Source organism: Lutzomyia longipalpis, chromosome 2 (assembly GCF_024334085.1).
Source record: "Lutzomyia longipalpis isolate SR_M1_2022 chromosome 2, ASM2433408v1".
NCBI classification, from domain to species: domain Eukaryota; kingdom Metazoa; phylum Arthropoda; class Insecta; order Diptera; family Psychodidae; genus Lutzomyia; species Lutzomyia longipalpis.
The window spans coordinates 35,244,075-35,268,040 of record NC_074708.1 but is presented as its reverse complement, the minus strand read 5'-3'; the positions used below and the strand labels follow the sequence as shown (position 1 = coordinate 35,268,040).

The window sequence follows — 23,966 nt, the reverse complement described above, 5'->3', positions numbered from 1 at the left end:
TTATATACACAGATGACAACAAACATGTGGTGATGTAGCGAGATGACGAGACTTAATAGAAATTGATGCAATAATAGCCATTCATCTAAATAATACAAGTGCATAGGCAAATGATTATAGCACTGCTGAAGAATAAAATGCTCATCATCTGCCATTTGGTGGCCTGCAAATGGACGAATGAGTTCAATGTTGCATTTTCTTGGGACTTGAGGCATAGCAAGGGCAGTCAGATGGTCCCCCCTCTGCCCCCCATGTGAGTGAATCCATTCTGTATGCTCTTCTCTTACATACTAACTGTACGGTTGAAGAGCATCATTATCATTGACATTCTTCGATTGCATAGTCGAGCTTCTGGCTGGCAATTTTTCACCCGATTCAACCATTTAACTATGTGTGGCGCAATAGAAAAGCGATTCGGTTTCTTCCAGCGGAAAATCATTCGTTAGGCCAAAACAAACACAAACAGGTAGACGCGGATACTTTTATTTGCTCTTCTACATATTTATTGTTAAATTATATGTATGATTTCGAAGATATCAATAGTATATAGCGGTGATCGTCGTGGCAAAAGTTGAGAGATTTTCTCCACTATCGCAGGTATATTATATATAGTGAATGTTATGTATAGCCATTTAACTGTAACCGCCACGTTTCGAGCCAGTCATTTGCCTTTGTAGCATAATAGAAGGAATATGTCCCATTATATTTTGCACCATGCACCTCGTGAAGGCTTCTCGAAAATTAACAAGAATCACACACTTGGGTCGTGTTTTGTACTCATGGGTCTCTCTCTCTCCCTAATTAGGTGACTTTCTTGCGCCTGATTAGATACGACTTTTACCAATAAGACCCCACCTCTTTCTCACTCTCTTTTTGTTGTATCTTTTGTTGTTTAATCTAGCTGTTAAAAAATTGTAGAAACAATTTCCGGGAATATATGTTAAATATCTTGAAAATTAAAGAATGTGCTAGAAAAAAAGTAATTAGATTAATAAAAAAAATCAGTTTTACATTTATTAAGATTATATGTATTAATGAATTTAAAACATAATTTAATTAAAATTGATTTCTTTTGTAAATTAATAATTTTACTTAAACGGTTTGTGTGGATTTTAGTCTTATTTGCTGCCCTTTAAACCAGTATTATAGGATATTATAGATCCTTTAAACAAATATTAATTAAAATGATTATAAAAAACTTAAGGATAAACGAAAAAATTACAACCTCAAGCCCCTTATATTAAAAACAAAGTAATTAAAAAAGTTGCAGCACTTAGTATGTCATCAAAACCCTGATTAAATTGCAAAGTTTCAGTTTTCAATTTAAATGCTACACTCATCAACAAAATTAAATGAAAACAGCTTTAAATATATCTCTTCAATTTCCAATGAATTTCTCACGAGAGAAAAATCGTCACAAATATTTACGATTGTCCCTGCTGCTACAAAATATGGAATTTGATTAAATTTCACGACTTTTGGGGATAAAATTCACGTTGATTTCAACACCAATGGTTCAATTTGTTGCCAAAAGTGCCCATCGCGAAAAAAATTGTCACAAATCTTACTGGACTTTTATGACTAAAATTCGCAAGAAAAAAAAAGTTATTCACGAGAGAGGAGTTTTATGGGGTTTTGCCCCAAAGGAAAACAGATATCTATAAAAATTTTTATGTTCAATTATTGGTGATTTTTGCAGTTGATTGAAGTAGTTTTTTTTCGAGGGGGTTCTTCGCAGTGAAATAATCCTCCTTGATTGATAAATGCGATTTCGAAAGGTGCACTCTTCCGGCTTGAAAAAGGGGCAAAAGGTATTAAATTTTTGAACTTGAACACTGCAACATTATTGCAAGATGCACAGCATGGACCTTTGGAGCTTATGAGATTGCACTTTTTAAATTATCGGCCTGAACTCATGCAATTTTTTTTGTTGGTACACCACGTGCCATCAACGGTGGTAAAGAGATTGCCCATCACTTTTTGGCTGCGTATGGTGAATGATTCAGAAGAAGATCCATCGATTGGTTACCACCTTGAGGATAATGAATAAATTCTTGATCAAGGGGGTAAGGTGACACCTGAACGTTTTTTTTTGCTGTTGAGAAAGTTTCCTTTTGCAAAACAGATGCAGCGATTCTCTAAATGATACAGAATAGCAGACAAATGGCCAAGTGAGAAGCAGATTGTCTCAATTCGTCGAGTCTGGAGTGGTCTTTTTACTCCATTGGTCATTCCTCCATCTCTCTCCCTTCTTGGCATTTTGCTTGCTTGTGTACCATCACCGGTGTGTGGTAAAAAATGATCTTCACTTGTCATGTGAAGATTGGAATTTCAGGTTTGCGGAGCTTAGTGAGGTTGGGTACAGTGGAAAATATGCAAATTATGATCACACACAGAACGCACAGGCACATGATCTCTCACTCTTCCCAATGCAATTTTCAATAGAGACACTTCTTGCTGCGATTGGAGACCCGAGCGATCGAGAACTTGTCATCGTATCATTACTTTATTTTTCCATCTTATTCGAGCCTCTTTCTACGTTTTATATGTATGTACATATAAGCAAGCGATTTATTTTGGTACGGCGAGACATTCATATATATATATATTGTATATTATGTATGCTACATAAATGTACGTACATACACATAGTATGCAACTATATATGTGTGACACTTGAAATTTTTGCATTAGGTTTTATGTACTGTAAGTACATCACACGGACTTTATTGCAAAAGATCTTATTAGGGAAAAATATCTAACATTAAACCGTTAGCTATGTAGGTAATGTATTTTTTTGCTTCCTTGCTTGCATAAAAACTTTACAAATTAAGTAATACCTATGATTCAAATTTCTATAGGATCACTCGTATTTTCCAAGTACAGATCGCATCCATTTCTACTAATTTATATTTTTTTTTGCATTTTTGCAGCTTTGCAAAATTCTTCTAATGAATCAACAACGCATGATTGATAATGATCCATGCAAGATGGGTTATATGCAATGAAGAAGAATTATATTCTTGTAGATGAACATGTCGGGAAATTGAAAAAATGGTGCAGAGCTTCAAGTGCGTTTTGTATTATGTAAATTTATATTTTATGATTTTACTCATATTTTCGTATTCTCGTACATTGTGTCTTGCATGAAGGATGCTGTGAAAAAGTGTATATAGAATGTAAATCTTAATTGAAAAACGAACGTGGAAAAAAAAACAATGTTATGGACGGAAGATGGCAATAAAATTAAAAATAATAAAGAATTTTAAAGTATATTTTTTATGTGAACAGTGAATGTATTTTTTTTTTCAGCAAAAGGATCCCCGAGGTCCTTCAAACCAACACTTTCTAGCGTTTCATAAATCACAAATGAATTACATATTTTTCTTGAAGAATTGCAAGAATTTATTTAAAATATTAGGGGAGAGCGGGGTTAAAAAAGTCACTTAAGGGTTTAGAAAAAGCTCAAAATATCATATTTCTCAAACAGATAATGCGAAATGTATAGTCCAATTCTTTAGGATATTTCTTGCCCTACAACTCTTTCTAAGATCATTTTGTTCTATCTAGCTAGGAAATATGATATTTAAACTTTTCCCAAACCGTTAAGTGACTTTATTAGCCCCGCTCTCCCCTATAGGTAAATCTATGCACAAAAGTGCATTTAGTATGCACTATTATGTGTTACTATTATCTAACATCAATTCACAAATTATTACCTTAAAATGCTATAAACTCAAACTTATTCATAGAGTGTTTGCAATTGACAAGCAATTAGCTGAGTAATAAGATAATGATCGCTTGCAAATAAAAAAAACATCATGCTGAGCTGTATTTGTTTATATATGTATGTTTTAACGGATCTATTTCTCATAGAAGAGGTTATTATTTTTATTTCACCGTAAAGTTGATATATGTATAATTAAGAAAAAAAGAGAAATAGAAAAGTTCTTCAATTTTTTTAGACACAGCCAGACAGCATAGAATTCTTAAAGTAAAATCTTATACAATGAAAAGAAAATAATAAAATAATTTGGGCCAGTTGTGATGCAATAAATCGAAAGATTGGATTAACCTGCTGGCCGCCAAGACCTTGGAGCTTCCTTAGAGCGCCAAGGTGGGGTCGTTGAACGACCCCAAGAAGGAAGTCGATTTTCTCATAAACTATAAAACCGGGAACTGTCGGGTCACTACCTTTAGACTCCTTATATAGTCCTCTTGCCCCTTGCATCACAAATTCGCCACCCGGAAACACGCAGAAGAAGATATTAGGGAAAAACATTTTTCACTCCTTTTTCACACTTTCTTCGTGAGAAATTTGCCACGAAGTTGACCGCAACTGCTATTTTTTTTCACTACTTCCCCACATTCCCCTCACTTCCCGCACCGTGATAAATGGCAATATTTCTCGAATATTCTTTATTGTTTTGCACATTTATATGCTTCTAATTATGTTTTATGTTGTTTATGTTACTTATTCGCGATAATTCTGACACTGAGATGGTAAAGTGAGAAAGTAAACACAACCCTTCAACCCCCTTCAACCATATGATTTATGATGTGACTAACTTCATTCTATGAAATTTTCCGCAGCATGGCCGTTACACCAATTTTTGAATTCCCTTCTTCTACATTTTCCTTAATAACTTTTCTTGTGGTGGACGGATTGAGCTGAAATTTTTACACAACCTCCTCAGATAACCAAAGAACTTATTTCCAAAAGATGGGAATTGTATCTTTTATATTTATTAAATTATAGCATGAAATATAGGGCTGGGGTCGTTCAACGACCCCGCTTGGCGGCCTAGAGGTTAAAAGCACAAAATCTCAATTTATTACACTACGCCCAATGATCATCATAGAAGTGAATCTATGTAGTGTAGCAACGTGGCCTTGTTGTGCCACTTTATATCATATCTGGACATACAATTGATTGATCAGGCACTGCGAAAAAGGAGCTCAATACATCCACCTACCGTTGTGTAAGGCTACTACCTATGTAGGTATATTTTCTGCGTGATTATTTAATTAATATGTGCATATTGTGAATTGAAAGGTAGCCATCAACCGTCCACTCTTCCGTTATCGAATTGCAATTGGAAATTCTATATCAAAGCTCTCCTCAAGAGTGGTCTTTCGCATTGACAAAGGAGATATTCTCTTGTGGGATAATTACTCACATGTAATGTTGGAAGAAGAAGTCACTGCGGCGTGGACTTGGGGTGAAGGAAGCTCTATATTGGAAAACGCCGTGCATAATAATCTCGGCGGAATGCACTTGCGGAGAAGAGAGACACTCCATCGGGTGTCAAAGTGCCTGCCTCTTCGATTGCATGTGACAAGATAATCTCTTCATGCACTGACATTTCGACACTCAACATATACACACTTCTCAATTTAAATACAATGTGCCCAACCCCATAAAACGTACAGAAAAAAGTGAAGAAGCTCCCATGAGTTTTGAGGGACCTCACAGGCCAGGGACTTGACGTAATTGAAGCGATATAGGGCTCAAGAAAAATACTAACTTCCGGGATATACATATTTTTCCCATCTTCATTTTTTTGCATTTAATTTCACAGCGTTGTGAGTAATACATATTTGGCAAAAAAAATTAAAGAAATTACTTAACATGTCTCTCTTTTATCTGAATTTTTGCACAATTTTGAGTTTTATTTTTTTTTTAAAAGCTAAACAAGGAATGCTTTTTAATTCTACCATTAGAGAAGTTAGCCCTAAAGAACTTAAGTCAATTATACACCCTTAATTGTATAAATTAAATGTAAAATAAAGTTTAAAAAAAAACTCAGTTCTACTGATCAAAATTCTCCGGCTACTTTCTTCATTTGTCCTCGTTGAGTGAGAAATTAACTAAAAAACATTTTGCTAAGAGTATTTGTAAAACTGCTGATGGATGAGGAATGTCTGTTGAGGCGTCATATGGTGTTCTCCCCTCCCACAAACCATTTAATGCCTCTCTTTTCTGGGCATTTCAACCTCAAAATGTAACTTATTGATGAGCGCGGAGACTCATAGACAGGCCATCTTCTGACCATCAACATCAATATTCGTGTTTTTTTTTTCACCGTACCTCAGCATCTTTTTCTCGTATATGTATGTATATACACCTTCCCAAACGCGCCCAGATATGGGTGAGACGGAGAGATTTCCATGGGGCCCGGAGGAGGGTAAAAGAATTCTGTTGGAGACTGGTTAGTTGGTGCCTGGATTGTGGACTAAAGTGAATTGGCATTTCTCGGTCATTCATCTGATTCTGAGAAGGTCCAAAATGAGCATCTATGCTTATTTCATCTCACTCACTCGCGTCTTTTGCTCGGACTCTCTTCCATCAGTATTTACCTCAAGCACACATATACTCGAAAAACTATAACCTGCTCAAGGTGGTAAATTAAACAGTCTCTTATGCTCTTCTCCGCATCTTGGGCCGTTTCTTTTTTTTTCAACCTCAACTTCTTGCTCTCTCACCACAGCGAAAAAGCCACCTTTGATACCAAATGAATGTAAACGAAGCGCTTAACAATTTGAAAGATTTAAAACTCGAAATCATTGTACGTGTGCGCCATGCATAATCCCTTCAGTTCTAATTACTGGGACTTTGTGTAGGAATTTCTCGTTTTCAATCCTCCCAACCAGCAACTATGTATACTCTTGTGCCGCATACCCCCCCCCCCCCACGTCCCGTCCCAAAATCAGTTGTGGATGCAAAAGAAGAAAACATTCTAATGTAACATGCGTATGATTTATGATATTTATCAAAGAAAAAAAATGTACACAGAATCTCTTGAGATGAACAAAAGATACAACGAAGTTTGTATCTAAAAATCATGGAATTTTATGAGATTCAACGGCAAAATTAAAAACAATTTAACATAACCTCAAAAATTTATCAATTAAAAAATATTGAAGGTTTCAAAAATAATTACTTTTCCTCGATTTTGCAAGGCCTTAATATTTCCCTGAGAGTGTAATAACAAAATAAAATCCATCATTTCATTGCATTCTTCTACAATTCTAAAGATTTTTCATAGAATTACCTACAAAAATTTTATAACTGGACAAATTGTAAGAAAAGAAAATATTTTTAAGAGAAAATCTTTCATGCAATAAAAGAAAATTGAAAGATTTTATGGTCCAGAATATTTTTCAGAAAAGTATTTAAACTGGAATATTTAAAAAAGAAAAGAATTTTATCAAAATCGAGTCAAATTTCTATACTTTCCTTTCACTCTGATTTAATTATTAAAACTTTGAAAAAAAAATCTAAAACTAAGCTCAATTCCATTTATTTCTCTAAGTATTTACTTACAATAACTGTGATTCTTAACAAAAAGAAGCTTCTGTTGAAGAAACCACCAGCATCATTGGTGCTGGTAATACGCAAAAGGGTCACAATTACACGGGTGTCGCGCTTTATTAGTTTGATTTCATCAGAGATTATTTTATTCGTAATTTTTGTCTTTCATTTCCCAGCAGCTATAAGTTATGATGAGATCGTTTTTCTTTTTGCCACATTCCTCGCGTGCCAACCCATCCCCACAGGACCGCAATGAGAGATTTCCGGCAACTCTTTGGAGTCACACAAAATGATCAATTTGGCACGGAAACGCGGAGCTTATGACATGAGAATTTTAATAAAAAGAACCAATCAAGAGTGAAAAAAAATTGGTGAAGTTTTCGTGGTTGAACGTTTTTTTTTTGTATGATCTCACGATCAGTTGGGAAGTTATGTATAAACGTTGATTTTTTTCTGTAAGATGCTTTGTAATCTCCATAGAAAATCCTAATGATCCTTCCTCACGATCAGTGCGATCTTTTTTTTTTACAGGAGAAATATCTATTTTTAATCGTCTCTATAGTACATTTTTTATATATTGAAATAGAGAAAAAGAGAGAGAGAAGGATAACAAAGAATTTTGTCGTGGAATTTCAAGTAATTCATTGAGCTGGATTTTTCCTCACGATCGCTTTTTGATCAGTTGCAGTAATTCTCTTATGATCTTCTGCGATCATTGGGGGCTTTCTATATAGGTACTCGCACAACAAAACTTAACAAAATGAAATGGGTGGAGGGGGGTATAGAGAAAATAGCAAGATGTTTCCCAATGGTGCACGATCACTTATAAGATTATCATGTGATCATTTGTGATGATCAACGATATTAGAAAAGAATATAATGAATAGGAAGAAAAAAAATATTAACTCACCTTTGTGCTGGATGTTCTTGGCATTCCACCGATGCTGATGGCATAAACCTCCACCTCGTACGTATCCACCCCTGATTCACGATCGAGTTCAGCGGCCGTGGAGAGTATTCCGAGCTTAGTGTCGATGTCAAACAAACGATCCATTTGTCTGCTATCCCCAGTCACATTAGTCACATAGTATTCAATTTCACTGGACACAGATGAGTCAAGGCGCGCCACAACAGTGAGAATACTTGTGCCCGGCGGCTCATTCTCAAAGACACTACCGAAAAAGTCGCGATTGTCAAAGACTGGCCCATTGTTCATGCCACCACTCGCGATTATTGTCACATAAGCATCGCTACTCTTGCGTTCACTCTGCACAGCTTCATCTGTCGCCTTCACGGCCAATTGATACCTTGTCTCGGGATTCGTTATTTGCTTCCGCAATGAAATGGCACCTGTACTCCTGTGCAATTTGAATAGTTCAGAATTTCCGCTCACCATTTCATACGTGACAAGTCCATTTGTACTCGAATCCGCATCTCGGGCATTCACGTGCATTATCACCGCACCATCCCGTCCGGGGGACACACGAATATCTTTCAGGGGAAGTACCGCAGCGTTCATTGATACAAACACGGGAGCATTGTCATTCACATCCTCCACAATTACCGTCACCAATTTCTCCGCGGAAAGTCGTTGACTCGGGATCTCAGCTTGATCTGTCGCCACTACAGTCAATCTGAATGTATCAATTGTCTCCCTATCAATGGATCTCAATGTATGAATCACTCCTGTATTTGCATTTATCCCAAAGTGTTTTTGCCCATTTTCCGGATCTTGATTGGAAATTGCATACGTGACCTTTCCATTGGCTCCAGAATCGGGATCTTCGGCAGTAATTGTCACAATTGGTGTATTAATGGGGATTCCTTCGCGAATTTGTCTCACAATGGCTGTATTTGGGAATGAGGGTGGATTATCATTTGAATCAATAACGTTCACCGTGAAGGAAATCGTAGTAGATAATCTCGGATTACCCCCATCAGCTGCTGTAATGTTCAATATATAATTTGTTGTATCCTCATAATCCAGAGGTTTATGCAGGAAAAGTAATCCACTCATTGGATCAATGTGGAATGTATCCCTGCGATTCCCGGCCGTTATTGAAAATGTTATCTGACTATTCACCCCTAGGTCACCATCTGTTGCACGGAAACGCATCAATTCCCTCCCAACGGGCGTAGTTTCATTCACGGAAATTTGACTATTTTCATCTGGATGGAAAAATCGCGGAGCATCATCATTCTCATCCAAAATATCCACCGTGATTGTCGTTGATGTACTCAATCGTCTGTGAATAGCTGCATCGTGAGCAACAATTGTTAGTTTGTAGGCAGTTATTGTTTCACGATCTAATTTCTTCGCAACAGTGACTTGCCCCGTGGCATCATCAATGGCAAAATGTCCTTCACTATTTCCATCGGCGATGTAGTAGAAGACATCCCCATTTAAACCCTCATCGTAGTCAATTGTATATACACGAATAACTTGGGTACCTACTTGGGAACCCTCGGAGATTTGAACTTTGTACGGAGCACGAACAAATTGTGGAGCATTGTCATTAACGTCTGTTATAAAAATCTTCACTTTCACCTTATCCCTCAATCGTACAACGCCATTATCACTCACGGTTGCATCTAACGTGATGAGATTCTGCCCCGTATTTTGCACAAGAGACTCACGATCGAATTCATGGAGGGTCTTAATGAAACCATTGCGTGGATCAACAATAAAATCATTTTGTGTATTCGAAAGGGTATAGATTAATTCTGCATTTCGTCCAATGTCGCGATCAACAGCTGTTAATTTCCCCACAAATGAATCCGCCGGTTCATTCTCGGCAATATGAAAGGTAAATGTGGAATTCGTGAATTGAGGGCTATTATCATTTTCATCGATCACGTGAATTATTACCGGAACAACTGAACTTCGTGATGGATTCCCGTGATCACTGCATGCCACTGTCAATGAGTAGTAGTCGCGTTTTTCGCGATCAAGCGGATGTTTCACATATAAATACCCATCGGGGAAAATTCCAAACTTCCCTTCGCTATTTCCCTCAATTATTGCATAAGAAATTCTTCCATTGGCCCCAAGATCAGCGTCTGAAGCTGCCAAGGCAAAAAATCTCGCATTGACTGGCATGGATTCGAACAAGGATGTCTCGTAGGATGTGTGATCGAACACAGGCGTGTGATCATTAACATCCTCAATTGTGATCATCACAGTATTCTTTGATGATAGCGGGGGATTACCTCCATCTATGGCGGTCACCTCAATGTGCAGCAAAGTCCCGGGTTCCGCCCTAATTGGGCGATTGAGATAGAGTACACCTGTGGCCTCCGAAATGCGGAACTGATCCTCAGGATTGTAGGATAAGCTGTATGTGACACGGCTATTTATTCCAGAGTCTCGATCGCGAGCTCGTGAGAGATAAACCTCTTGGCCGACAGCTGCATTCTCAGCTAGACGTATATCGTCGCGATCCCGTGAGAAAATTGGTTCATTGTCATTTAGATCCAGAATTGAAATGTTAACACTTGTTTTCCCATAGGCTAAGCCACTCCTTGCAACGATGGTCAATGAGTACATGATCGTGACTTCACGGTCAATTTTTGTGGCTGTACTGATGACACCGGACCTTTCGTCGATATGAAAGTTCCCCATAGGGTCACCGTATACAATTGAGTATTCTATGGGTGTTCCTGTGGATGCCATCGTACGGACTTGCACACGACCCACTTCACGACCAATTTGAGCCTTTTCATTGCCGTGATCTTCATAAATTTGAAATTCATACCCACCATATGAGTCAAATTCCAATTCTTCCAGCTTATATTCTTTAATTATCTCAACAATAGCTTCCTTTTCCGAACGACGATCACCACGATCCTTAGCTGAAATCACGAGTTTATGCAGAGGTTTCTGGGAGCTACGCAAGCTACCCCTTAAACTAATTATTCCCGTCCAATTGTCCACAACGAACAAACCATCACCACCACTTTCGAGGTTGTACGTGATAATTGCATTGTCCCCCTCATCGCGATCAGTTGCTGTAATTTTCAACACGGACGTACCAATTGCCATATTTTCAGCCACCGAAACAAAGTAGTGCTTTGGATAGAACTCGGGACTATTGTCATTAACATCCTGAACATTAAGCACCACTGTTGCTGTTGAAGACTGCGGGGGAATGCCCTGATCACGCGCAATCACGTAAACTTCGTACTCAGAAATTGTTTCACGATCAAGTCGCACCTTTGTCGTTAGTTGCCCTGTTAGGGCGTCCAATGCAAAGACATCGGGATATTTTTGCTGAACACTTGGGTGGAGAGAGTATGTGACACTTCCATTTGTTCCTTGATCGTGATCAGCAGCAGCTAGCATGGCAACCAAGGTGTGTGGTGGGGTATTTTCACTGAGACTCACATTGATATTATGCTGAGAAAACTGGGGTGCTTCATCATTCTCATCGAGTATTGTGACTTTGAGCTGGGTGTATGCCCATTTCGGATTGGGCCCACCATCGCGCGCGGAAATGCTCAACTCAACAGTACCCTGAACTTCACGATCAAGTGGTGCTTGGGTAGTGATTAAACCCGAAATAGTATCAATAAGGAACCACTGCTTGTTATTTCCTGAGACAAAATCATAAAATATTTGGGCATTAACTCCCGTATCCTCATCAGATGCCGTGATGCTTGCTACATATGTTCCAGGTGGGGCCAATTCACTGAGTACAGCTGAATATTCGGATTTCTCAAAGACGGGCTCGTGATCATTAACATCATTGACGTGAATAATTAAATAAGCTGTTGCAGTGCGTGCTGGCGTTCCGCGATCTGTTGCAACAACAGTGAGATTGTACTTGCCAATCTCCTCACGATCTAGCACCCCATTGACGCGCACTATATCAAAACTTGGTGTCTTTTCCAATCGAAAATGCTGCAATTCATTGCCAGAGATGATCCTAATGCTTGTCTCCCCATTGAGCCCTTCATCCATGTCAACCACAGACACAGCGGCAACAACCGAACCATTTGCTGCATTCTCATCAACCGTGGCAAAGGTACCAGTGGGCGGAAAATACTGAAATCTTATCACGGGATCGTGATCATTGGTGTCCACGAGATTCACCGTGACATATGTACGACCATCTTGACGCGGTGAGCCATGATCACGCGCAAACACAGTGAACACGCAACTCTTGGGGCATGCACTTGGTCGCGAGAGTGTTGGGCAATTTTGCTGTGGGCAGGACAATTGCTCTGTGGTGGATATAACACCCGTTTCCGGGTCCACCGTGAATTGTGTTTCAGTTTCAGCGAGGTAATATGTAATTTTGCTGTTGTCGCCCAAATCCGAATCGGACGCCATCACCTGCAGAACTGGTGTGCCAGGTGGCACGCTTTCGTTCAACGACACAATATAGTCACTGTGATCAAAAATTGGCGGGTTGTCGTTCACATCGAGAATGGTGACATTGACCTGGAGATAGCCATGCTTTGGTGGTGTACCACCATCCCTTGCAGATATATTGAGTTGGTAGAAACCGCGAGTTTCACGATCCAATTTACCCGTAGTCTCCAAGTGCAAGTAGGAAACATCACCACTTGGATTTGATGTAACCGCCAATCGAAATTTATCATCGTGATTGCCATCCACAATGCGATAATCATCCGTGACGCTATTAATACCAACATCCTTATCCGTTGCAGCATCAAGGAGAAGCCTTGTACCTGATGCTGAACTCTCGGAGAACGACACAGCAATACTTGGTTCTGGGAACTCGGGAGCATTGTCATTGATGTCCATCACGGTAATTCGCACCTCGATGGGATATGTGGGCTGGCTGGAGAGCACGACGAGATCGTATCGATCACGGAGCCCTTCGCGATCGAGGATGGCATTTGTCTTAATTTCACCAGTATTGAGATCCAAGGTGAACTCTCGTGGTGGCTCATTGAAGCGATAGGTGAATCCGGGTTTGGTAGGGATGTACCCAACAACAGTACCACGGGGATCCCCTTCGAGTACTTCAAGCTGAATTCGTGTGTCCACAGCGCGTGATTGCATTTGAGATGAGTAGCCGTCCGATGAGGAACGGCGACGCGGAAAGACCGTGAGTCCCGGGCCCGGGCCAGGAACGTGTGCACCATCGAGCACCGATACAATTTGCGCCACTATTAGGAGTAGCCAAATGACACTCCACATTGTGAGGGCCATGGGTGGATCAAGGCGCCGTTTTGAGAGCGTCATAATTTCTCCACGAATTTCATTAATCCTTCATAAACATCCATCACTTTTCCATTTCAACCATCTATTGCTTATTTTTTTTTTACTTCTTTCAACAAATATTTTAGTTTGTTTTTTATCACTGCACTTTTAATTCTTATTATATATGCTTACTCCTTAAACACTTTTTGACTTCTTGACACTGAATATTCTCTTTTCACCTGATCTGTGTATATTTTTGAATTATATATCCAATAAATTTCCACTAAATCACTTTTTTATTCACCTTTTCTTAGGAGGATCAATCACTTGTAATCCAATCGTGATTTTCCTACATACATTTATAGAGAAAAACTCTTCACTTGTCCAATACACTATTTAATAGTTTTATGTTCTCTACAAGGTAAGGATATAACTGTTAACTAATTATTATTGTTTTTCAATATAGAGAAAATAAATACTAAAAGTTTATAACGACGAAATAAGAACAGAAAACTTCAAACTTGCACTCCGGAGCGCGACACATTCGACGAATTCAACATTTCTTCATCGTCTGTTCTGCGATCGCGAGTTGATCAGTCGAAATTATGTGGTTCGTGGTACACGGAGTTGAGAGTGCGAAAGAGAGGGGAGTATCACACAATATACATAAGAAGTCCGATAAACAAGAACTCACCACAAGCAATGTAGCATATATGCTTTGAAGATTATTCCTTCTTCTTTCTTTCTATTTGTCATCCACATTTATTTCTCTCGCTCGCGATCACAGCGATCTCTTGCACCGTTTGCCGAAGAAGCAGGCTCACTCATAACCCCCCAAGCCCAAAAACCAATACATACATTTATGACATGAAAACGGGTTATGATGCTGCAAGAGAAATATGCTGCGCGAAGAACTGCGGTGCGGACAAGGAGGATCAACCAAGACTGCTTGGCTTGATGATGATGGTGCATGAATTTTAGCTTTTTCCACACCACACTTTGTTAGGATCGAGTCCGGCATACAAAGTTCTCTGAAATGAGACTCTTGCTTGCGGCTAGTCAGGTATTCTCTCGCTTCTTCTTATACTCTTTTTCCAAGACTTTTATAAATTGTCGATGATTGCTGATGGTGTCTTCGGCGCACACATAAGCAATTGCATAGTTTTTTTTCACCTCTTGGACAATTCTTTCCTCTACGGACTTTTTTTTTACAATCTACATATATATACATACATATAGATGCATATATGTATGTAGTATAGCAATTCAGGTGATCTTCGTGTGTGTATATGTTGTACGATCACAAGTTAGCTTTCTCGCTCGATCATCAGGGAATTTCTTCTTTGACCACGAAACGCAGAAGAGATGTATGATCCCGAGGAAAGGTATCCCAAATGAATTCTCTACGTTTGCACCGTTCTCTCACATTGGCGGGAAGGTGATGGTGATCTCTTTCGCAGAGGTATGTAACATGGCCGATTACACTTGAGTTAAGCTCTGAGAAACCACCAAGGCGAGAAAGCACATGCGACCAAATATGAAATAATAATAACACCACTAATACACTGATCCTCTATTTCTGTCACACTACCTATTGCGAGGGATTTCCTATACGTGGTAGTTGTTGGTAGAAGTTCACTTAGTATCCAACAACTATATATGTATTTTACAGCAAATGGTCAAGAAGGTTCTCTTCGTAGACTTAGCAGTTCTTGGGCGAAAGAACTATGACTATCGCTTTATAGGAGAAAAAAAAATCTCCGTGAATACATATGCGATCACTAAGAGATTGTCTCTCGCTGGCGTTTAGGTTTGCTGCTATGTATGAAAAAGCGATCGGTGCGCACAAAACTTCTTAGGATTTTGTTACTTTTTGAGTCGAACAAATAAAATCTCACTTTTGACTCTTAGCAATTCTCCGGTCCATCGTCGGTGTGCTTCTCCATTTTGTCATAACCTTTATATATATTTTTTTATAAAGCTCAAAAGCTCAGGCAATCTTTTAGTACGTTCTTGTGATTTACACTAGATGAGAACACTTTTGTAACACTTGCATAAACGTTGAGGATTTGTCTTTAAAACCACTTTAATTTTTCTTTTTATATCCCTTTTCTTTTCTTCTCTAATCACTCACACTTGCTTTCAATATATATATACTTCAATGTTGGCCGATTTGATGATCATTTGTAGCCAAGTGTGCCATCAAATTAATTTATCTGAAATTATAGAGAGAACAAAATTGTAATGTTGAGAGTGAATTATTTTCTTAATATGAGAATATAAATATAGATAAATACATACAATTGATTGAAATATATTTATTAGTTAATCAAATATGTATATCTTATGATTCTTTTCTTCTTTCCTTCTTATCTTTGCTAAGAAGGTTTTTTTTTGCTATATATGATCGATCTTTTGAATAGAGATTAAACCTTTATATTAAAACATAGACTAAAACATAGTTCCTACATTAATTGCATATCCTGCATTACAGATAATAATATACATAATTACTTGTAATTGCCACGTAATCTAGATGAAATACCAACTAATAATAATCATCGATCGCAATAATGTTCTCAATGATCGATATTAATAATAACTAATCTGTTTTAAGAGTTGTAAAAGAATGAAAGCAAATGGATACACGGTGTGAGTTTAAAAACGAAACAATTTCCCATATTACACGCTTGGCGAAGTCTGAAATATGGGCATAACACAGCAGCATAAATCACGCAAAGGTAATTCCTCATTTCGGTGATCGTGTCAAATACTGAAAAAGAATTACTCCACGACTTGTCAGCGAATTCTACTGCAATCCCACATTTGCATACGTGTTCAACTTCCCCCTATACCTTGTTTTTTTCTTCCCTTTTTGCTTCTTTCTTGAACTTTAGCAATTGAAAAGGGAAATTGATCTTCTTTTTATCCATCTTTTGAAGATCGCCGTACGATCACCTCTATCGCGATATGGTGATCACCAGGAAAAGATTATACAATTCTCGATCCCAATTGAACAGCTTACACACACTTTTCGCTGTCTCTATCCCCCCTTCCCCCCGTTTTGTGCGCGATCACTTCTTGCCACGCTGTGGTCGCAACATATGATCAATTTCTTCATGTGTGTTGTCCGCGCATACGAAGGTTTTCGAACTCTTTCACTCTGTGCTAATTAGCGTGCTTTTATTTTCGGTTAGTCACCCGAATAAAAGAAAAAATCCTCGCGGTTGGAACTTGAACTTAAAGCAGAGTTGCTTCTTTTCGGGTGAACCGCAGAAATGTTATTTTGATGCCAAGTCGTCGTGGTAATTATAAAGAAGAAGGCGAAGATCGCGAATCACCAAAAGGTACATCGAGAAAGCAAAGAGAAAATGTGTCTTTCGAATTCAACGCAATGCATTTCATGATCTTCGGTGGTTTTTTTTTCATTTCATTTTGTTCTGCGGGTGTTGACAAAATTAATATGAAAGTCTGGATGGGTTTTTGTTCCCGGGAGGCTGTTTTGTCATTTTCAGTGATCATTGGGTGAATGATCCACACACAATTTTGTCAATATTTTCCACTTCAAAGCAGCAGCTGAATAAATACTCCAAATGATATTCCTCATCAATATTCCAAATATTTGTTTTACGAATATTTAATGAAGATGGCTACATTTTTGTTCCCTAAATCGTATTTTGCAATCGATCGCGAGACGAGTTTCGGTAAAATTTAGTTTCTTTATACGATTGACCAGTTGGTCTGCTTTCCTTTTTAGTTGAAAAATTGTAAGAAAGATTAAGAAAAATTAATATTTATGTTTTTTTTTATAAAAAAAAAATTAATAAAATTTCTCTTTATACATCATTGAAGAATCTTATAAAGATCTTGATAAAAAATTATACAATATTTCTGAAAATATGATGACTGGAAATATTAATGGAGATCTTGCAGTAAACGTCTTTACCTTAGCCTAATATTAAAAAAAAAACATGCCTTCAATATGCCAAGTTAGTGATATTTTCACAAGTACCCCAATAAAGGAAGATTTCACCGCGAGGATCGCGCTTGATCGCGATCATATTGGCATTTCAGTTATATATGTATATTGGTTGTTGTTTTTTTTCGTCTTCCTGTATGCAAGACTCGTGAGTTGGGATTCTGAAGACTGATAGTGTTGTCCAGTGATCACCGTTGGCTGAAGTGAACGATCGTGCCATTTGTGACCTAGATCACTTGGCAAGCTAACAAGCGCAAGAAAGGTAATTTAGTAGTGAAAAATAGATCATTATTGAAGTTTCAGCGAGCTTGGCAGCAAATTCACTCCGAATGATTGAGGGATTTCAGAGAGTTGGAATATTTTAGCGCGATTAAATGCCGCTGAGCTGATCGAATTGGTCGCGATCACTTTCGCATAAAATACTTATAGTACCCGTCTCAATGCTCGATTTCCTCTATACCCAATGCTATATATGTATACAAAAACATGTCATCTCACGCTACCACTCTTGGGGCTTTTGCTACTCAAATTGTGAAAGCTCGCAAGAAAATGTCCCTATAAGACACATGTTGATTGGCGATCGCAGTATTTTTTCCCAGAGATCACCTCTCTCTCTCTTTCTCTGTGCAATGGAAAGCTCTCTCAAAGATTGCGTGATGATTGATTAAAAGGCAGCAAAAGATGTGGAGGTAAAAAAAGCGACTTGGAAATCGACGTGAAGAGTCGGAGAGAGAGAAAAAAAAGAGTCAAAGAATGTTGATCTTGCGCGCGAAATTGTGAGAGATTTTTTCTCTACAATCACTGTTTTGTATTTCTTTTCTGTCCATCGAGGTGTACATACTTTTAATCCGACATGTGCAACCGATAGGATTACCTATCGTGATGCATGATCGTGTGTCAAATTTCTACCAGTTCACGGAGAAAATATATAGTTACGCATATACTGGCCATTATTGCCTAGGTCCGGCTATTGCTAATTTTATAAATGAATCAAGAAAAAAAATCACTCCTCAAACGATCAGTGGGAGAAATGAGTGGAAAGGTATCCCGCTTGGCATTAATGAGTTTCGCCCATATTTAGAATCTCTCCCATGGGTTTGGAGATGGGAGACATTTGAAGACGAAGAAGCACAAAAAAAGAGCCACAGATGTACCAAGACACTCCAATACATCCACATCACAAACTCACTTTGGCCTGAAGATCACTCCGAAGACGCACGATTGTAAGATTAAAAGAGTGTTGTGTGATGATGGAAAAAATTAAGAAATTTTTCCATTTAAAGGCACCACAAAACAACCACATAGATGTGCAACCGAAAAAGATGATGCCTCACAAGGATTGCAAAGCACACAAATTCCGCGACGGCGGTCTTAACAATCTCGCGGTCAACTTTAAACTATCGTGCCATGGAGTGTGGAATGCGCCAGGCCCAAGAAGTTGCCTCGCTCTTCACGGTGTACGTGCCTTTTTACTGTGGTATTTTTCTTGTGATTTTGCAGGTGCGCTTGTGTTACAAACTTCTCTCTCACTTTATGGAGTTTAGATCTCTTTTTTTGTACCCGCCACCACTTCGTACCCCTCGCTGTACCAACAAAGCTATATCAGCATGTGGCCCCAGTATGGCAGAGAGTGAGCCCAAAAGCCATTTTACACTGTAAATTCATACACTCAATCACCCCGCGACTTGGTGCACTCACACAGATTGTAGAGCCACAAGAAAATGTGGAGTTTGTGTGTGGAGAGACTGAGAAGAATTTCGTATCTCTCCTCATGGACAAAAAAGCTCTTCTCCACTCGTCCTCCTCTGCGCCATCTTCACCGACAAATTCCATCCAAGAGTGCACATTCACCGAAGAACCCAAAAGCGCTGTTGCTTCTTGTTATTCTTCTTTATAAAACTCTCTGGAGTGCTGGAGTATTGCCATATGTTCTGCCGTAAAGCCCTCATTTTCAGCCGTTATATATAAAATCTTATGAAAATTCACTCAAGCTAAACTTTGCTTCTATTACAAATCTTTTTTTTTAAGCTTGAAATAGAGCCAATAGATCTTTTACGGAGTTCCGGTGACCGAGAGGGTTTAAGCACGACTCTTGGTCATACCTCCCCGGAGTAGAGGGTTCGAATCCCCCTGCGGTTTTTTCGCCGTTCATGGCCCGTGCTTCCTATCCTCTCTTTCCTTTCCATTCCACAGTTCATCCTTTCCTGCTCTAACGCACGTTTGTGTCGCTTTGAGGCGGAGCCTAACTGCAGCGCTATCTATCTGGCGGAAGATGAAACTACGCTCACCGAGTGCCCAGAACTGTCTCCCGGTGACTGAGGACGATCGACTGCCGGCGGCCTGCGCCTAAAGTTACGGAACCCAACTTGGACCGACCGACCTCTGCCGCCGACAGGATACTAATATCCCCCCGCAGCCAACACAGTCTCCACTAAGACTCCGGCGCGGTGTACCATTCCAGGAGGATCTGCGCGCCATTTACAACATATCGCAAATAGAATTTGTAGAAAAAATTGTATAGTGTGTAAAAATCTGAATGGAATGTGAATAAACAATTATTATTATTATTATATATAATTTCTCTTTATTTTGTAAAAGAAATTATACTAACTTAGAATGAAAGAAGGAATGCACTGCATAAAACAGACCAAGTTTAAATTTAATCTCTAGATTGTTTTCTTAAATAAACTTTGTTAGTTAGGGCGGATACTGGATACTAACAAATAGGGAGAAATTCACTTATAATTCCGGCTTAGTTCAATTCCTAAATTAGACTTGAGTTTTTCAAACCAGATTTAGGTTTTTAGGACTATAGTCTATTTTTAAACTAAGCTTAAGCCCTAAGGTAAATTTATGCCTAATTATTTAGGCTAATTTTCTGAGAATGAACTTGAGTTTTCTTTTAAGGTAAGGATCCAAAAACTTAATAGTTAGATAATGCTGAATTCGTTTCTGGATGATTTTTACATATTCAAACGAGCCCCAATTCAGCCTGACTTTACCTTAAAAGTCTGATGTTAAAAAACTAAATATTTCGCTCTAAATAACTTAGCCAACACTAAAAAAAGCTTAAGAGTTATAGGCAAACTTACGCCTAGTAAAAAAAATCTTAAGCCTAATTTAAGGAATTAAATGCGGACTTACAATTAGTTTTAAATTTCACCCAAAGTCTACTAATCTTCATAGCTTTTACCTTAATAAGTTTTATTAAAAGCTTCCTTATGCAACTTTGATAAAATCTTAATTTCTCTCATTTCTTGAGCTAGGCATAAAGTTAGGTATTAGTTTTTTTTAAGATCATGTTTAAAAAAAAGTTTTTTAAGGTTTTAGATTTAAGAAGTATAAGCCTGATTAAGAAAATCTTAGGTCTGACTTAAGAAACTTAGACTTAGCTAAAAGAACTTGGTCTTAGTCTAAAAAACTCAGGCCTAGGATAAGAAAATCAGAAATTTACTCCCCAAAAAAGAATTTATTTCAATAAAATATAAGAAATAGTTTTCATTGCAGAACTTGCAGCACAACTAGATTCATTCCATGGTGCGCGATATAGAAAAGGCGAGAGATGGTAAAGAAAGCAAGAAAAACACACTTCATGTGATGTTCTGTGGTAAGACACACGGAGCAGACGGGGGCTGATGTTGGCAAAGAGGAGGCTAAGAAAGAAAAAAAAAGAACAACGACAGACACATTTAAGTTGAGAGGCAAAAGTGAGACAGCATGATGTCGTGGCCAAAGAGGTGGATAATTTATATTGGATAAATATACACGCAATGCCAAGAGAGAAGTTCACCCAGGAATGTCATTCAGGGCTTTTTCCAATGGGTGCAAAATGCAAAAGCAAATCCATATCGCAAGTGATATGTGCGCAGGACGTACCACACGGGGGAAAAAAGATGGGTGCTGAAGCATAAAAAGGTCCTCGATACGCGAAGGCTGTGTGATCAAGTCAAGGAAGATAAATCGATGGTGACAAAAAAGAATTAGGTATAGGTACCATAGAGATTGAGAAAATACACACACATATATACAGAAGAATAATACAAATGATGATTGTCCAAAAGGGAGAGTCTCCCTTTTCTCTGCAATGAATGGCACATAAAATATTGCCAACACAAATAGGGTTACTCCGGCGGAGAGATGGTCATACCACAATAGGTGCACACACAGGTTCATTTGGTAATTTTTAGAATGCAACAAAACGGGGCTTACAAATGCGCGCGATTGCCAAGTCAGGTAGATGGAGGGCGAGCTTTTTTTCATCCACCTCTTGTGGATTCCAATCTGGAGAGTCTCACTTGTATTCACCCGTAGACTAGCCTTCGTTCTTTCATTCACACAAAAATACATAATTCATCGAGATAGACACACATTCCGGACACCAAAAAAGTTTCCCCGCACCATTCGACAATGGTACCTATACCAAATCCAACATAGGCGACCGACTGGGAAAAAAAGGACCAAAACGACACAATTATCTCTGGAATTCACTCTATGTCACACAAATTCACTTTTCAGATTCAACTAGTACCTACCTATATGCCTTTTAAGAACTAAGAAAAAAAAGGTGGATGAGGGCCGTCATGCAGTAACAAAGCTTCTCCATCAGGTACAGAAATCGGGTTCGTCGCCTGCTGGTTGATGTCTTTCGTACCTCTCCACTGTGCCCAATTCCCCGGTTTTTTTGCCACCTCACACACGTATTCCATGGCATCACAAAACGGGGTTGTTTATTCAGTAATTATCATTATGAGGGGTTATATAATTGTAATTATAGTCTTTTGAGCAATCATACAGGGTGATCAAATTTTTTCGCTCTCACCATCCGCGAAAAAAAGAGCTAAATAAAAAAAACGTTTGCAGTTCGTATACGCAGAGTTTCAAGAGGTCACGTGTATATTACAATTAAAAGTATAACCTGAAGATTATGCTATGTAAGAATCACGTAGTTTTATTTTTAAAATAGAAATAAATTTAAAAATCAAACAATTTAATTGAATTAACATTTATTTATTGAAAATATTCCAATGGTTTGACATTAATTTTACAGAAGTTTCAGATCATAACACTGGGGTATTTGTTGTTCGATAAATGGCTTCTATGGGGAAATTCAGAGGGAAATTGTATGAAAATCTTTAAAAGCATTTTCTAAAAAAAAACGTTGCGTTTAATTCATTTTTTAACCAGTTTTTGACAAAGGACATTATGCACAAGATATGAGCCAAGTACCTAATTAAGGAAAACGGAGAAAACAATTTTGACCCACTCAGTCTTGTAGGGAATCAAAAAAGGATAAAGAATCACCAAAAATATTCACCATTTTCCACTGGGATCACAAAGAAAAAAAAGCCAAAAAAATTTTGTATAAATTCAAAAAAAAATGGCGCCTATTTGTCATATTGCCCCTTTTTGTCTCGAAGAAAAGTTTATTGCCGGAAAATCTTGCGAGTTTTCTACCGTAGAAAAATGGTTTAAATATACTATATTGTTAAGTCTTTAAATATGGATTTGTCTAATATTTTCACGGATTTTTAACCTAAGATATTCACATAAATTCAGTACAATTTTGATTTTCTGTCTCATTCATCCCCATTGAATGTAATGGTAAAAAAATGTTAGGTTAGAAATCCGGATGAATATGTATTGAACAAACCAAGAGCTTTCATATGAGATAAAAAGGAAATTTTGTAGAATAGCTAGAAATTAAGAAAAAATCAAAGAAGAATCAAAGAATTGCATCAGATTAACACCTAAAAACAGGAAAATTCGTATATTTCCCAGCGCTTTTCCGGGAAACGAGCACACTTTACTTGAATCTCTGACAATGCCATGGTGATATGTACGATAATTTAAAAAAAAACAAAACTTAGTTATGCCTTTGGGGATTGATTCATATTAACCCTTTCAATTCCACGATCAATTTAGCGAGCTGATTGAACTAAAATTAATATTTATGGGTTCCTTTAAGCTCGAATAAAAAAATTTTGGTTTTTTGTCCTGCCTGATCCTGTGAGTTCTTGAGGATGTTCTTTTGTGGTTATAAAATGGTCAAGGATTGTAAAGACATAGTCTTGTACTAATTTGGACTCAATATTTGAAAAACAACAACACAAAATGAAATACAGTCGTGCTCTCGTGGTAGGACCGTCGTCAAAATGACTTCTCCGCGGTAAAACGGCTTCAGAATGAGGAATTTTGCCTTCTCAGTGGGACAATTAGTATCCTACCTTTCCAATAGTACTAATTGTCCCACTGCGAAGGCAAAATACTTCATTCTGAAGCCGTTTTACCGCGGAGAAGTCATTTTGACGACGGTCCTACCACGAGAGCACGACTGTATTTTCAAAATTGAGCCTTTGGGTCAGCGTATAACCCAATGGACCTGAAAGGGTTAAAACGAATAATCCGCTCTCTTTTGTAAAAGATTTGACGTCATTTTCAGCTATTTTACCTGGGCTAATGTTTCAATTTCTTATCGGCGCTCTGTGGGTAATTTCCTTTCC

General features: G+C 38.1%; 1 protein-coding gene across 1 annotated transcript in view; it reads right to left on the bottom strand.

The window, feature by feature from the left end:
- The window catches only part of LOC129790090 (cadherin-related tumor suppressor), a 132,677-nt gene extending 113,809 nt beyond the window's left edge, over nt 1–18,868 (bottom strand). Inside the window, exons 1-2 of the mRNA XM_055827305.1 lie at nt 18,656–18,868; nt 8,226–15,703 (exon numbers count right to left, since the gene is read on the bottom strand). Of these exons, the coding sequence (XP_055683280.1) occupies nt 8,226–13,529 (5,304 nt within the window). The 5' untranslated portion in view covers nt 13,530–15,703; nt 18,656–18,868. The remainder of the gene's footprint in view (nt 1–8,225; nt 15,704–18,655) is intronic.
- Between the last annotated feature and the right edge of the window lie 5,098 nt (nt 18,869–23,966).